Raw genomic sequence first — 15218 nt, 5'->3', positions numbered from 1 at the left:
GAGAGAGAGAGAGAGAGAGAGAGAGAGAGAGAGAGAGAGAGAGAGAGAGAATATGAGAATTTAAAAAGAATATTACTTCAGCCAAGGCAGTGGTAGCATGTGCCTTTAATCCTAGCACTTGGGAGGAAGAGGCAGGCAGATTTCTATAAGTTCAACAACAGCCTGGGCTACAGAGCCAGTTCCAGGATAGCCAAAGCTACACAGAGAAACTCTGTCTTGAAACGCCAGGAAAAAAATAAAAAGAGTATTAATTTAATTTTATTGTACGTACTTATGCACCACATGCATGCAGAAAATCAGCATGGAGAGAAGAGGCATGGGCTCCTCTAGAAGGAGAGCTGCAGACGGCAGTGAGCTCTGCAGTAAGTGTTCTTACTGATGAAACGCCTCTCCAGTCATCATCTCCAAAGTCCCTCTTCTAAATAGGCATTTCTTAGTATTTGGTCCAATGCTGGCCTTGAATTTGGCAATCTTCCTTCCTCAGTCTCTCAAGTGATCTGCTATATATTCTTCTTCAGAAACAATTACTAAGCTGAATTTATAATAATGATTCTTTTGTTCTCTTTACATCTATCACCAATATATCTAATTTATCATTTGATGGTTTTGAACCTAATTTAAAAAAAACAGAAGGACTATGTATTGATTCACTTGTTTATATGTGTTCCTAGGAATCATCTATTTTCAGTGCTACACAATATTCCACTGTAGAATTCAAAAGCCATTCTACTTGTATATATTTAGAAGTTTCCCTCTGCTTGCTTTCTTTTTTTTCCCCTACTATGACCACTAGTGACACAAAACAGGCCTTATATTTTGGAGTAAGATTACTAGGCATTATGAAAGACTCATTAAACATGACGTGCAGTCTTCTGAGGCCATTATGTCATTTGCATTCCCACTCCCAGGGGAAGTATAAGATGATCCTGTGATTGTAAAATCTGTGATTTGGGCTCCTACTTCTGTAATTGGTAATGGGACCAAGCATTTTCTTGAAGTTTATGGATTATTTGTACTTTCTATTCTGTGAAATATCTTTTTCTTTCTTTTGCCCATTTTTCTATTTGATTGCATTTTACGTACTAGTACTAATCCTGACAGAGGTGTAAATACTATAAATAGCTCCTCTTTACTTTGTGGCCCACGATCTCAATTTCTTAACAGTACATAGGACGAACAGAAGTTCCTGAACAGACAGAAGTAAGCAGTTGTTTCCTTTATATTATGAACTTCCTGTTTATAGTGTCATAAACTCCTCTCTATCCTGAGGTTTTAAGGATATCCTAAAATTTCATACTTTTGCCTTGTTGATAGACATTTAAGTCTTTACTTCACTTGAAATTCATTCTCAGCATCTGAAATGAGATACAAATGATGGGTTCGTTGTCTTGTTTTGTTACCGATGCTTACCCTTTCTTTCCTCATGATCACAATGCCTGCTGTATCATGCAATGAATCACATGCGTACAGATCTGCTTCTGGGTAATTTTATATCTTTCGTCTATAACTCTGTTCTTCCACAAATGTCACAGCTGTTCAGTTACTATGGCTTCATAGTAAACCTTTTATCTCATCTGGCAATTTTTTTTTGCCTTCTATTTCTTTAGAAGTACATCTTGTTATTGTTTGAAACAGGGTAGCCCTACGGGTTGCTGTGTAGAGTCTACTCTGATCTTGAATGAACAATCCTCCTACCTCTATCTTTCAAATGCTGGGATTACAACTACACCTATCTTAGAAATATCTTGGTTATTGCCAGAATTTTGTTTAAATTTCAGAATTAGGTTGATAGGTTTCAAGAAGGTCCCTAAAAGGTACTTACTGGAATGTCAACAATTGACAATTGAATTCAGGGAGCGTTGATACCTTTGTAACAGTGTCTGCTGTTGACGCTGACCTAGTCTTTACTGTTGTTCATTCACTAGAATCTCCTCTAGAAGAGGACTGCACGTTTTTGTTGTATTTGTGCCTTTATATCTCAGGGGTTTTAACTGAGATTTTTTTAAAGTGATATATTTTTTCAAAACTGTTTTTCTAAATATATAATATGAGATCCTATCTCAAAAATAAGTAAGTAAAAAAGTTAAAAAAAAAAACCCTTTTCTGAAGTGTTGAGGACTGAACCCAGTACCTTATGCATAATAGCCAAGTGCTCTAGCTTGGAGGTGCACCCCAGCTGTAAATGAATTTTATATGTTTGACGATTTTTTTTTTCTGAGTCAAAGCCTGCCTCTGCCTCTCAAATAAAGGCACTCACCACTAAGCCCTGAATGTTTGACATTTGTACTTAGAAATTTTGTTTGGTTTTAAATAATTTAGTAATAAATCTGGGGGTTTGTTGAGCCTTTCTAAAGTAGACACCTGAGCACATGTGAGTCCTCAGGCTGGTTTTTGGGTTTTGTTTTTTGTTTTTTGTTTTTTTTGAGACTGGGTCTCATGTAGCCAAGGCTGGCCTTGAATCTCCCGGTCTTGGGATTTCAGTGGAAAGCCATCTTGCTCTAGAATTTCAATCCTTTTCTTACTGCAATAGCTAAGAAGACACCATGACACCAGAGCCTTTATCCTAAAGTGGATGTTTTGAACATTTTGCCACTATGTATGACACATCACATGAAATGGCTGTGGGTCTGCTTAACATGGGGTAAGGATGTAACTTAGTGATTTTTATCCCCGGCACAGGAATAGAAGTGGAGATACATCAACAGGAAAAATATCATGTAATTCTACACTGAATTTTGTCCAATTTTCCCCCAATATCTTGAGATGATGACCCTGTTCTTTCTTACTCTACTAGTACATGATAAATTACATCATTGGCTGCCCCTAAATTCATCAATCTGGCTTTTTAAAAACCCTGTTATTGTCTACTTGTGGAATTTAACTGCTCATGAAGGGTAGAGACATCTTTTAAATGATGCAAAAGTGAACAGAAGAAATAATTTTAGGTGCTATTTCAATTTTCTGGTGTTACACTGCCATCTTGTGGTAGGATGCCATAAAAGGAAGTCTGTATCTTAAAAACTGTAACCAAGGTATTTCACTCTTAAAGAGTATCCATCATTTAGTGAAGCTCTTCAGAGAAAGCCAGGGATAAATTCCACCTAAACGACACACTAAAAAGCAGCGGAGATTTTGAGCTCTTCTCATATGCCTGTGGTTCAAGCCTTGGATTAGCTGCTGAGAGGCAAGCTCTTCAGACAGGGAATTTCAATTCCAGGTTGATCATGACTCAACTAACTCTCACTATACACAGTCAAGATGTCACCAGAGAATGCTAATCTCTCCAAGAGCAATTACCTCAAGCCTTCCTTAGAAGCACATTGAAGTTCCAGTCTCACCAAGCTATGTTTTGTCAGTATTCTTTTCCATGCTGGCGAAGTATGGAAGTTTTACTTTTTAAGGGAATTAGTGAGAGAAGGAAAAGCTTGTTCATGGGAAACGCTGGTAACAGCATGAACTGCCTAAGCTCTTACACAGTATTTAATCAGAGCCGCACCTGTCCTTAGACAGTCCTCAGGGTGAACTTACCATTCTGAAACTGTGTCTCTACTCGCAGGTACTGCCGGAGCAGATCCATCACCACAGCCTTCATGTGGCCACGGATGCCACTTCGGTACCTGTGAGTCATAGCAGTGCAACACCATTAAATGAACCCAGAGGCCAAATTTACTCTCTAGATTGTCCCCTGAACTGCTTTCCCTCTGAATACAGGACAGACCTATAGCTTGTATTTTCAGGTTGAAAATTATTAATTTAAATTTTAAACTGAAAAGTAACTTCAGTACAGAGGAAAACTTTATAAAGGAAAGCCAGAAAAGGAAAGTAAAAACAGTACCCCCCCCACCACACCATCCCCAACTTCACACCAGTTCTAGCGACAGCCTGACTTAGCTCCTACTGCTGAGAAGAAGCTATCATCATGCTTGAAATGGCTAGGGGACTTTTGAAAAGTTTTAAATATCTTAAAGTTGAAAATTTTCTAGATAGCTTTTTAGTCAAATATCTGGATCCATAAAATATAAAAAATAAATATCATGTTAGAGTCTACACTAGAAGAAAAACTAGGATCTTCATCAAAATAGCAAATAAAAAGAAAACAATAGAATTTGGGGGCCATGATAACTGATAGAATATTATAAAAACAGTAGAGGTAATGAAGAGTTCAGTCACAGATCTAAGAAGTAACATGACATAACGAACTTTCTAAGATATAAAGTACTGTCTTCTCTCTGAAAGTCAGACTGAAGTAAATCTTTATACCCAATTGAAAGCAAAGAAAGCATGAGAATCTGGAGACCCACGTGACTACCTCTGCACCAGCTGGACAATGCTCTGGGTGTTCATAAAGAAGACTTCCCGCTCAGATTTCCGGTTCAGCGTAGCTGCATGACTATCCAGGATGTTGGCAATCTAAAGCAAAAGAAATAAGAAAAATGAAGCTCCTCCTGCCAAAGGGACCCGACACCCATTCCTCTGCATCAGCACCACTACCAGTCTCCTTGGTTACAACATGACAACACCTGTCTCTGACATGTTGTCAATACTAGTAAGTTAGTATAAGTTTAGCACTTGCTAAAGAAACAAGCAATTGCTAACTTTTTTCACCCTTTCCCAGGTAGACTAAAGACCACATCATGGAACTAAATTCAGCAGGAGGATATGATGGGCAAGAAGCTGTCTAAGGTCAAAACCCACACTTCACTCCTGGTCCCTTTCTTGCCCACGTTACTCCTCCATGTAACCATGCATTACAGGTAAAGGGCAAGGATGCTGCTGAGGTGGTCAGGAAGTGTCAGACAAACACATTATCAATATCCTGGTTGTCAATCTTACAGAAACATGTCTAATTAGGGACTCTCCCTGAAAGCACAGTGATATGGAATATATAGTCACAGCACTTTCTTCACATAGTGTGAGACATTGTGCAGTTTACATATAGTGGCTCATATCCTGAGGCAGGTTTATGAAGGATCCAATGCTTTTGGTGGTAAAATTACAGACAGTAAGGATTAGACAAACAGAGAGGCCTTCTAGAGCATGAACTCTAGTGGCTGCCAGGGGAAAATGATGACAGTGTTGCCTCATAAATACCTGCTGGCTGGGGAACTGACACAGGACTGATGTGATGTTGCTAGCATACTGAGCCATTTCCTTCTTAATAGACTTCTCCACATTGAGGGGGATCCGGCCTGAGACACTGGTCATGATATCCTGCAGCTCTAGCAGAGGCAGGGAGGGGTCTCTTAGAGTCTTCATCAATCGTTCTACCCAGTCTTTTACCTGCAGAGAAAGAAATAATCAAATGGGATGCAAAGGCAACACAATTCTCCAAATAAATCAGATCCCTGAATCTACTGCACTACAGTGCTGGTGCTTCCTTTAGATTTACTTATTTTACGTGAATGTGTACCACATGAGTGCCTGAGAGTTACAGATGGTGTTGAACCACCATGTGCATGCTGGCAATCCATTCTCTTCAGAGGAACAAGTGCTGTAACCCTGAACCATCTCTCCAGCCCTTGGTGCTTACTGTCAAACTGCAGCCTAAACATCAAATACAGCTCCAGTCTGTAGTTCAAAAAGGAATAACCCCAAGCAAATGACAAAATTAAGGATTTGCTGGAGAGATGGCTCAGCTGTTAATAGCACTGTCTGCTCATCCAGAAATACTGAGTTCAAATACCAGCAACCACAGGGTGGCTCACAACACTGGGATCTGACGACCTCTTCTGGCATGAAGATGTACATGTAGACAGAGCACTCACATACATAAAATTTTTAAAAATTAAGTAAAGAAAAACAAGGATTTAAAATGTCAAATCCAGTCAGGCATGGTGGTACATGCCTTTAATCCCAGCCCGGCGGGGGCGGGGGCAGGTTTCTGTGAGTTCCAGTTTGAGGACAGCCTGGTCTACATAGTAATGAGTTTCAGGAAAAACAGAGCTATATAGAAAAACCCTGTCTCAAAAAACAAGCTTCAAGTCCAACAAAGAAAGGTGGGAAGATAACAGGTCAAACAACTATTTCCTCCTAAAGAAAAATTCTTCCTGAGTCAATGGTAGTACATGAGCTCAGTGGTACAGGGACTGCATAGCATGCTTGCTTAAGGCCTTGGATTCGATCCTCAGCATCAGAGAGAACGGGAGAATCAATCTTAAAAATAAAAATGTCTCCTGAGACTGTAAACTCCTCTAGAGAATGAACACATTTGTATATCCCCTCCCCAAGGGAGCAGTTCATACCCTGCTGCTGAAGAAAGGGTCTGGAAGGCAGTATCCATTCATCACATTGACCAGGTTATCCAGGACATAGTGGAAAACTCGATGGAGCTTCTCGCCTCTGAGAGCTGTGCTCTGGATCTGTGGTAGACTGCCTGTGTGAAGCTCAGCCTGTGATCACAAGAGACACTGGTCATTACCTTCTACCCTGGGCACAAATACTACTTCAATTCAGTCACCATCAAAACATGAGACATTCTGTCATGACACACACTTATTTGGAGAAAAGTCAGTAGAAGAAACACTATGAGAAAAAGACAGAATCTCAGCTTTATATCGGCTAGTGAAAGCTCCAGTCTCACAATACTATAGGCACAAAAATAAGACATAAAATTGGGAGGAACAAAAAAAAAAAAATGATTAAGAAAATGCTGACAAGAAGCTAACCATAGTGGCACACACTTGTAGTCCCAAAACTCTGGGAGATAAAAGGCAGAAAGAGTAGGAATTCAAGATGGAAACAAAGGAAGGCCAGGGCCTGGGGAGATGGCTCAGTGGATAAAAGCATTTGCTGCATAAGCATTAGAACGAGTTCAGACCCCCAGTACCCACAGGAAAAAAGATGGGTACAGCCACACACAGCACTGTGCTTTTTGGGGAGAGGGGTGAGAAGCAGAACTGCTGGGAATTGTTGGCTGCCAGCCTAGTTCCAGGTTCAATAAGAAAACCCTGTCTCCAGGGAATAGGATAGAGCATGATAAAGCAGGACACCTAGTGCCCTCCTCTGACACACATACATGCAGACAGCACATATACACACTCTCACACACATGCAAAATAGGATGGGTGGAGGGGAAGGATGGGAGAGGACAAGGAACCGGCAAACCAAGCACCTCCAAGCTACCATGTTTTTTACCCTCGGAGCGGTTTTTAGTGCCTTCCTCCTTACCTGTTGAACTTTACTAGGATTGTCCAGCTGCATTTTGGCTATCACACAGCCAGGGTCAAGTGCTGCTCCAGGTCGCTTGACATAATGGATGCAGCCAGATTCTACAGCTGTTAAAGTCATCACCATCTTCATTACCTGTAATGAAGATGTAAGTTAGATCTCCCTTTATGGACATGAACAGTTTAAAGGTCAGTATTCTATCATCTCAATAGGAAAACAATTTAACACCCCAAATGAGAATATATCAAAATCTTCAGTGAAATACTAAGGCGATTGGTAAACTTCTCAGAAGTCTATCTAAGGGTTAATAACAGACACTGACTCCTGTATTGCATTTAGGCTTTTGTCTGTTTTCATGAATCATTTAGCCCAAAGCTAGCTTTATAACTGAGAAGGACCCTGAACTCCCGACCCGCCTGCCTACCACGTGCCTAGCACTTTTCTAACTTTTAAATACATTTTGCTGCTGTTTGTCTGTCTGTCTGTACATATGTATGTATGTATGTATGTATGTATGTATGTATGTATGTAGTGATGGACCATCTGTCCTCATGATAGCAGCACCTCTCAAACTTTTCCCTCACCTACCACCAGCTCATGAAGTACACTTTCTAAATCTCTCAGAAACATCTTCTCTTGCAGAGTCTTTGTGCTAGGCCCTCCCCATTTCAGGTCTAGAGTACTTTTTAAAAATCTGTAAGATGTCCCTTCATGGCATTTTACCTCTTGATATCGTCCCCCAAACCATTACCCTAGAGCCTGAATCTCATCATATCATTTTGTCGACTTAAAATCCTTCAGTGATTGTCCATGGGCTTCTGGACAGTCTTAACCTAGGCTCCTCGAAGACTTCAATTTCCTTCCATAGGAAGCACCTTTACCTGCCCTCACATCTATCCTCAGTCAGTTCTCACCAGACACACTAGTGTGGCTCAGGGTTAGGTTAAACACTGTTTCCTGTCATCCTCACCTGATCTAGCTCTCTGTCTTGTCATGGTAAGACCAGACAAACATCTCTTCTTATAGGATGTCCTTCCTTACCAGGCACCCTCTCTCGGTTGGATTTGGTGACCCTCTGTTCTTAGACTTTATCCTTTATTACTCAGCTGCTATGCTCCCACTCTATCTAGCATATTTTCTCTGTGTAGCCAACAGTTAGCACAACACCTGTCACTTAGTACTATTGCTACTATATTTTAAAAGCTCAAATTTCTTCACTATCAAAGGAAAATGGTGATGTTTTTATTGATTTAAAAGTCTTAGTGAACAATCCACATGAAATGAACTGATGATCTTTTTTGTTATTTTCAATCTTAGTCTATTCCCAACAACCTACAGTCCCTCCCATGACCCAACAGCCTATTCCCCACCCTGACCTCAATCTCTGCATAGCACTGGCCAGCAAACACATGGCCGCCATCTTCCACAATATACTGGATTAACTTCCCAGCAGATGGTGAGCGCATTACAGATGGGTCATTTTCCTTCTCAAACACACAGGTTTTATTGCCAATTGTGATTCGGTATCTAGGAGATAAGTAGAGCAGGCAATCCAATAAAGCACTCAAGTTATAAAAAAATGAGAGAAAATGTTAGTCTTAAAAATTACAAAACAAAAACCACACAGAAAATATTATACTATAAAAAGGCATTCACTGTATCTTTGTTAATAATTTTTAAATTACATTTTAATTTTATTTAGTTTACATGTGATTATACCATGTGTGGGCACGTGGAGTATGGAGGTCAGAGGACAACTTGCAGAAATGGGTACTGTTTTTCTACTATGTGGGTTCTCAGGGATCAACCTCAGGTATAAGGCTTGGCAATAAGAGTCTTATCTATCTAGCTATCTTACTGGCCCTTATTTATAATTTTAGTACCAATCTTCAGTCAAAAGTCGGAATCAATAAATTATGATATATTCATATCATGGAATGTACTATAACCATTAAAAATAATAGATATTTATATAAAAATACAAAGATAATGATAATATAATAACTAATATCCCCTCCCTCCCCCTCTCTCTCTTTAGTACCAATCTTCAGTCAAAAGTCGGAATCAATAAATTATGATATATTCATATCATGGAATGTACCATAACCATTAAAAATAATAGATATTAATATAAAAATACAAAGATAATGATAATATAATAACTAATATCCCTCCTTCCTCTCCTTCCCTCTTTCCCTCTCTCCCCTCCCTCCCTCCCCCTCCCTCCCTCCCCCCCCCTCTCTCTCTCTGAAAGGACCTCACAATATAGTCAAGTCTGGCCTCAGTCCTCTTCAGCCTCCTAAATGCTTAGAATTACAGACATGAAATAATACCAAGCTCAGCCTCAGCTACCACAAACATTCGTGGAACAATAACTATGTTGTAGGCAAAGTTTTAACCACTTCAAGTGATTAGTTCATTCAATTCTCATAGCAGTATGGCTGGTGTGATATACAGAGAGAGAGAGAGAGAAAGTATATGTGTGTGTGTGTGTGTGTGTGTGTGTGTGTGTGTGTGTGTGTTATAGGGAGGGAGCTGAGAATGTGCCTCAGATGGTACGGTACTTGTCTAGCATGCACGAAGCCCTGGGTTTAATCCCCAGCACCATGTAAATCAGGTGTGGTGTTGATATAACCTCAGCACCCAAGTGGTGGAAGTAAGATCAGAAAAAATTTCAAGGTCACCTCTACAGAGCAAGACCTGAGCTATGAGACTGGGGGTTGGTGGGGTGGGGAGATGGCTCAGTGGATTCAAGAACACTTGCTGCTCTTGGAAAGGACTGGAGTTATATTCACATAGTGGCTCACAACTACCCACAACTCCAGTTTCAGGAGACCCAACTCCCTCTTCTGATCTCTGCTGGCTCCTGCACACACACAGTGCATGCACATATACTCAGGCACACATAAAATAAATAAATAAATAAATAAATAAATAAATAAATAAATAAATATTGATTTTTAAAAAGGAAAAGCACAAATAGTATTTAACAGGTATTTATTTGTGGATATATTTAAAGGAAAAATAGTATGCACCTTTATGCACTTCTTATATGCATTATATAAATTCTAATAAATATACAAGAAACTGTCAACTGTGATCATTTATTTCAAAGGGGAATTATTTTTCATTGTCCACCACATTGGAGTGGTAAAGAAACATGTTTTCTTTCCTTAAGAGATAAAATCTCACTAAGTTGTATATGCGCTGGCCTTAAACTCCTAGGCTCAAGTGAGTTCTTCCCTCAACCTCCTACTTCAGCCTGAGTAGTTGAAACTCTAGACACAGAACACAATACCCAGCTTGAGGCATGTTTATAATTACACTTTTGCACTGTTAAATTTTAAGTATATAAAACTTTGTTTTTGTTTTTAATTGAAAAATGAGCATGCCAAAAAAAACGCAAAAAAACAAAACAAAAACAAACAAACAAACAAAAAAAACGCCTGGAAAAATCCCAAGAGCTAATGAGTAATGAGAGGAAGAGTTAATCCAACAGCAAACAACTGGGCCTCATCACTCACCTGTCCACCTCCTCCTTCATGTATGTGGTGTAACTGCTGCCATCATAGGACAAGAGCAGCCCACCATCACTCAGCCGATGCACATCCACTTCCACACATGAGCCGTTCATTATCACCACGTAGGAGTTGGGAGACTGCCGAGTCACCTGTAATAAACAAGAGCCAGAAGGCCAAGCGGTGATCCCTCCCAGCACAGCCTCAGATACAGCTGGTATTTACAGGTACAGGTTAGGATGTCTGTAAGAGTGGTAACGCTAGTGTTGCGTGCACCTGTCCTATTGCGAGCAAACAGGGAGTGTCAGCTGCTTTTCTGTTCCGGCTGTTCCTGTCTCTTCATACTTTTGGAAGTATGTTACGGTGAGAAACAGCTGAATAGATTTTCATAGAATCACTAAATACTGATTCCTGAGACTGTCACCAATGGCTGTAATATTCCAATCCATAAACAAAAGTGAACTTTTCTCAGTCTTTCAACCTAAGAAAACTAGTTTTAAAAAAAAGAAGAGAAGACAGAAACTAAGGTGTAGACTTTGGTGGGGAATGCATACCTTAAGTACATATTTGATTCCTTCATAGATAAGTTCAACATCTACTGTGTTCAGAAGTGTGTGAGCAGGAAGGACTTGACCCCTGAAAGAATGACAATATATGACATACTTATTTCTATAAAGTTCTAATAGGTTATAAAGAAATCTCAAAGATTCCTGAAATAATAAGAAGAGAAAATAACTAAGTGATTGCTTGATCATTATGAAAAAAATACTGAAATTTCGTTTCTACATTTAATCATGGTAAGATATACAAAACATACAACTTCCTGTGTGGAATGAGGGAAGCCTGAATGTGTGAAGTTCTGAATGAGTGTGGAGTGTTGACATGAACACAGACATGCCAAGTACCCAAAGCCTCAGACTCATGGGAAAATGGCAAAGCCTTCCAAGGGTAAAGCTCAGAGAAACTGAAAAACCTTCTCTCTAGGTCCTAGTTGACAGTGTGTGCAGAACTTCCCCCACAGCTTTCTTTCCTCAGACATTTACAGCCTGAAGATTGTTCTCAATAGATACCATGCCTACCAAGATTACCTAAGCCTGTATCTCTCCTTGATCCAGCTTCATACCATAAATCCTGCTTTCCTGTTTATCCGTGTGTAATAATCCTGCCTCTTTGTTAGGCTGTATGCAATAAACCCACCTTTCCACTCAACTGTATAGAATGAACACACTGAGCTTCTGGGATGCTGCAGCTTCATCATTAAGAGTCCAGTCCACTCGACTCCAGATATTTCTCTAATCATGTATCTGTGTTTGTCTTTTCTTTATTCCCTCAAGGCTCACTCAGGTCTACACTGATGGAAGTCATATAAGGACACAGCAACTTAATCTTTTTATATGTATAGTACTGCAGTCTTAAGTGACATCACTGTTCAACTATTTAGAATGTTTTTACGTAGCAAAGGGTAGCACTCTATTACAGTAACTGCATTTACATTGGTGTATTCCTAGAAACTGGCATGTTTTGTTTCTATGAATTTGACTCTTCATGATACCTCTTGACACTAAAATCATACAGTCCGTACGTCCCCCCCACCCCCTCTCGTGACTGGATTATTTCACTTAGTCCAAACCTCAAAGTTCCTCTGTGTTTTAGCATGTGTTAGAATATCCTTCCTCTTTAAGGTTTGATAATATCCTGTGATGTGTATACACCCACCACTATTTGTTTATCCTATTCATCATGGATATATAGGCTTTTCTTACTGTGCAGTCACTATGAATAGCACTGCCATGAAAATGTACGCATCTCTCTGAGAGTCAGCTTTCACTTCTTTTGGTATGTCCAGAACTACTACACATGAACCACTATAGCAATTTGATTCTGAATTTTCTGAGGAATTTTAATACTGTCTACCATAGGGGCTGCATCGTTTTACATCCCCACCAACAGTGCACAGGGATCCCAATTTCTCCATATCCTTGCCAAAACTTGTTATTTTGTGGTTCTTTATAGAAATCTTTTTTTTTTTTAAGATTTATTTATTTTATGAATGTGAGTACACAGTTGCTGTGATCAGACACACCAGAAGAGGGCATCAGATCCCATTACAGATGGTTGTGAGCCACCATGTGGTTGCTGGGAATTGAACTCAGGACCTCTGGAAGAGCAATCAGTGCTCTTAACCACTGAGCCATCTCTCCAGCCCTATTTTGTGGTTCTTGATAGTAGGCATGAGACTGGGGTGATAATTCATAGAGGTCCTGAATTGTATTTCCCTGATGATCAGTCATGTTAAGCATCTTCTCAAACCAATATAAACTATTATAGTCATTAAAAAGAAAAAAGCTTTTCAAACAGTGATAAGAAACACTAAAATATACTATTAAGTAAAAACAAGCCAAGTAAGGAGCGGTTAAGTAATGGACATGGCAGGCTGTATTTATGAACAAATATGCACAAGAACCAAAGAAAGAGACCATGAATCTGAGGTGGTATGGAAGGGGTTGACGGGAGAGAACATGGAAGGAGCTAGATAGAGGAAAGAGAAGGGGGTAATGATAATATTACATTTTAAAGTTTAAATTTTTAAATTAAATCTCAATTTAATTATTAAATTCTAAATCTTAAAAAAAAAGAATAAAATTATGTTTTAAAAAAAGCAGGAGGAAGTTGAGTATGGTAGCACACACCCTTAATCTCAGCACTAGGGAGGCAGAAGCAGGACTCTGTGTAGTTCAAGGCCAGCCTGGTCTTCAAAGTGACACAGGGCTCATTACACAGAGAAACCCTGTCTTGAAAAACCAAACCAAAAGAAAAAAAAAAAAACTATCATTATTGTTGTTGTAGTTGTTGTTATTAATGAGATAAAAGCAGAAAGTAAGAAATAAACATCACATGCATATGCTTAAGGAAACCAGTAACATGGATTGGCTACAGGGAAGGACACTGGATACCAAGAAACAAACTAATAGATGCTTTTCCACTATGCATCTTTTTGAAGTATAGAACATGTGAATCTATTTATTGTTCTTTAAGATGAACTTGCTAGGCTTAGTGGTTCATTAACATCTATAGTCCTAACACTAAAGCTGAAGTAGAGCTGGCCCAGGTGGTTTGGGTTCAGTAGAACTGGCAGGGTGAGTAACTCAGTTTGCACATGGGCCCAGATCCAGGTCTTTGAGTTGGGCTGACCCAACATCTACCCAGTCTATGAGCTGTTGAAGCTTGTCAAGAAGGCAGTCGTGGAGAACCAAAGCTGCAGGATCTCTATTACTCAGGGTAACTGCAGGATATCCAAGGTCAGGTAAGGATCTAGTATGCATAGTACAGCAGAAGCCAGAGGCCTTGAACCAGACCAGTGACTCATTTCAATGAACCTTTGCAAGTAAAGCTATATGGGCAAAGAGGTATACTGTGGGACACAGTGACACATCACAGCTTCCACATCAAGATTTTATAAAATTATTCTTTATTTTTTATTTTCTTTTGGGGGAGAGGGTGAAGGGCAGGTATGGAAGGACTGGGAAATGACTGCAATTGGGTGCACAATGTGAAATTCACAAAGAACCAATAAAAAATTTAAAGAAGAAGGGGAAGAAAGGAAGAGGAAGAAGAAGCTGAAATAGAATGACTACTATCAGTTTAAGGCCAAGATCCTGTCACAACAATTTAAGTCAGACTTACTAAAACAGGGAGTACTAAAAAGAGGATAGTTGAATTACTAAGAGCCAATAGAGGTGGGTAAAGAGTCTGCACATTATCTGTACTGGTCACACACTAATAAAAACAAACTATGAGGCAGGGCATGGTGGTGCACACCTTAATCTCAGTGTTCTGGAGGCAGAAGCAGGCAGAGCTCTGTGAGCTCGAGGCTAGCCTAGTCTCCATAGTGAGTTCCAGGACAACCAGGGCTACACAGTAAGACCTATCTGAAAAGACAAAAACTTTCAAACCAAATTATGCCATGAATTGTGGCATGTGCCTATAATCCAAGCACTTATGAGGTATAGGCAGGAGGATTATGAGTTAAGGCCAACCTCAGCTGCATGGTGAGTTTGAGGCCAGCCAGATCAACATGAAACTCTGCTTCAAAATATGCCCTCCCCAAATATTAATTTCAAAATACAAGTTTACATGATGAATTAAAAATGGAATGTTGGAACTGGAGAGATGACTTAGTGCTTAAGAGTGAGTGCTTGCTGCTCTTCCTGAGGACTTGAGTGAAGAGTCCAGAACTCACATGGAGTGGTTCGCAACTGGCTTTTAACTCCAGCACCAGGAGACCCAGCAGCATCTTCTGGCCTCTGTACACATCCATACATATGTGATATTTATAAATACACGTAAGTTTTGTTTTGATTTATTCTTTTTTAAAGAACATTAGGCTCAATGGGTTGACACATCTATAACGCCAACAGCACTCTGGAGGCTGAGGCAAGTGGGCTGTGGGTTAGAACCATCCTGGGCTACTTAGGAATCCAATGCCAACCTGATACATAAGGAGACTATCTCACAACAACACGACACAACAAA

The 15218-nt window shown here is 39.7% G+C and overlaps 1 protein-coding gene across 1 annotated transcript in view; it reads right to left on the bottom strand.

The window, feature by feature from the left end:
- The window catches only part of Acaca (acetyl-CoA carboxylase alpha), a 266070-nt gene that overhangs the window by 132533 nt on the left and 118319 nt on the right, over positions 1-15218 (bottom strand). Inside the window, exons 19-26 of the mRNA XM_028772253.1 lie at positions 11240-11321; positions 10692-10837; positions 8544-8694; positions 7168-7302; positions 6243-6389; positions 5092-5280; positions 4310-4410; positions 3529-3617 (exon numbers count right to left, since the gene is read on the bottom strand). Coding sequence (XP_028628086.1) covers positions 3529-3617; positions 4310-4410; positions 5092-5280; positions 6243-6389; positions 7168-7302; positions 8544-8694; positions 10692-10837; positions 11240-11321 — 1040 coding nt within the window. The remainder of the gene's footprint in view (positions 1-3528; positions 3618-4309; positions 4411-5091; positions 5281-6242; positions 6390-7167; positions 7303-8543; positions 8695-10691; positions 10838-11239; positions 11322-15218) is intronic.

This window comes from Grammomys surdaster, unplaced genomic scaffold, assembly GCF_004785775.1.
Source record: "Grammomys surdaster isolate TR1022 unplaced genomic scaffold, NIH_TR_1.0 213, whole genome shotgun sequence".
Taxonomy (NCBI): domain Eukaryota; kingdom Metazoa; phylum Chordata; class Mammalia; order Rodentia; family Muridae; genus Grammomys; species Grammomys surdaster.
Note: the sequence above shows the minus strand (reverse complement) of the source record. Positions and strands in the feature narration are given on the sequence as shown.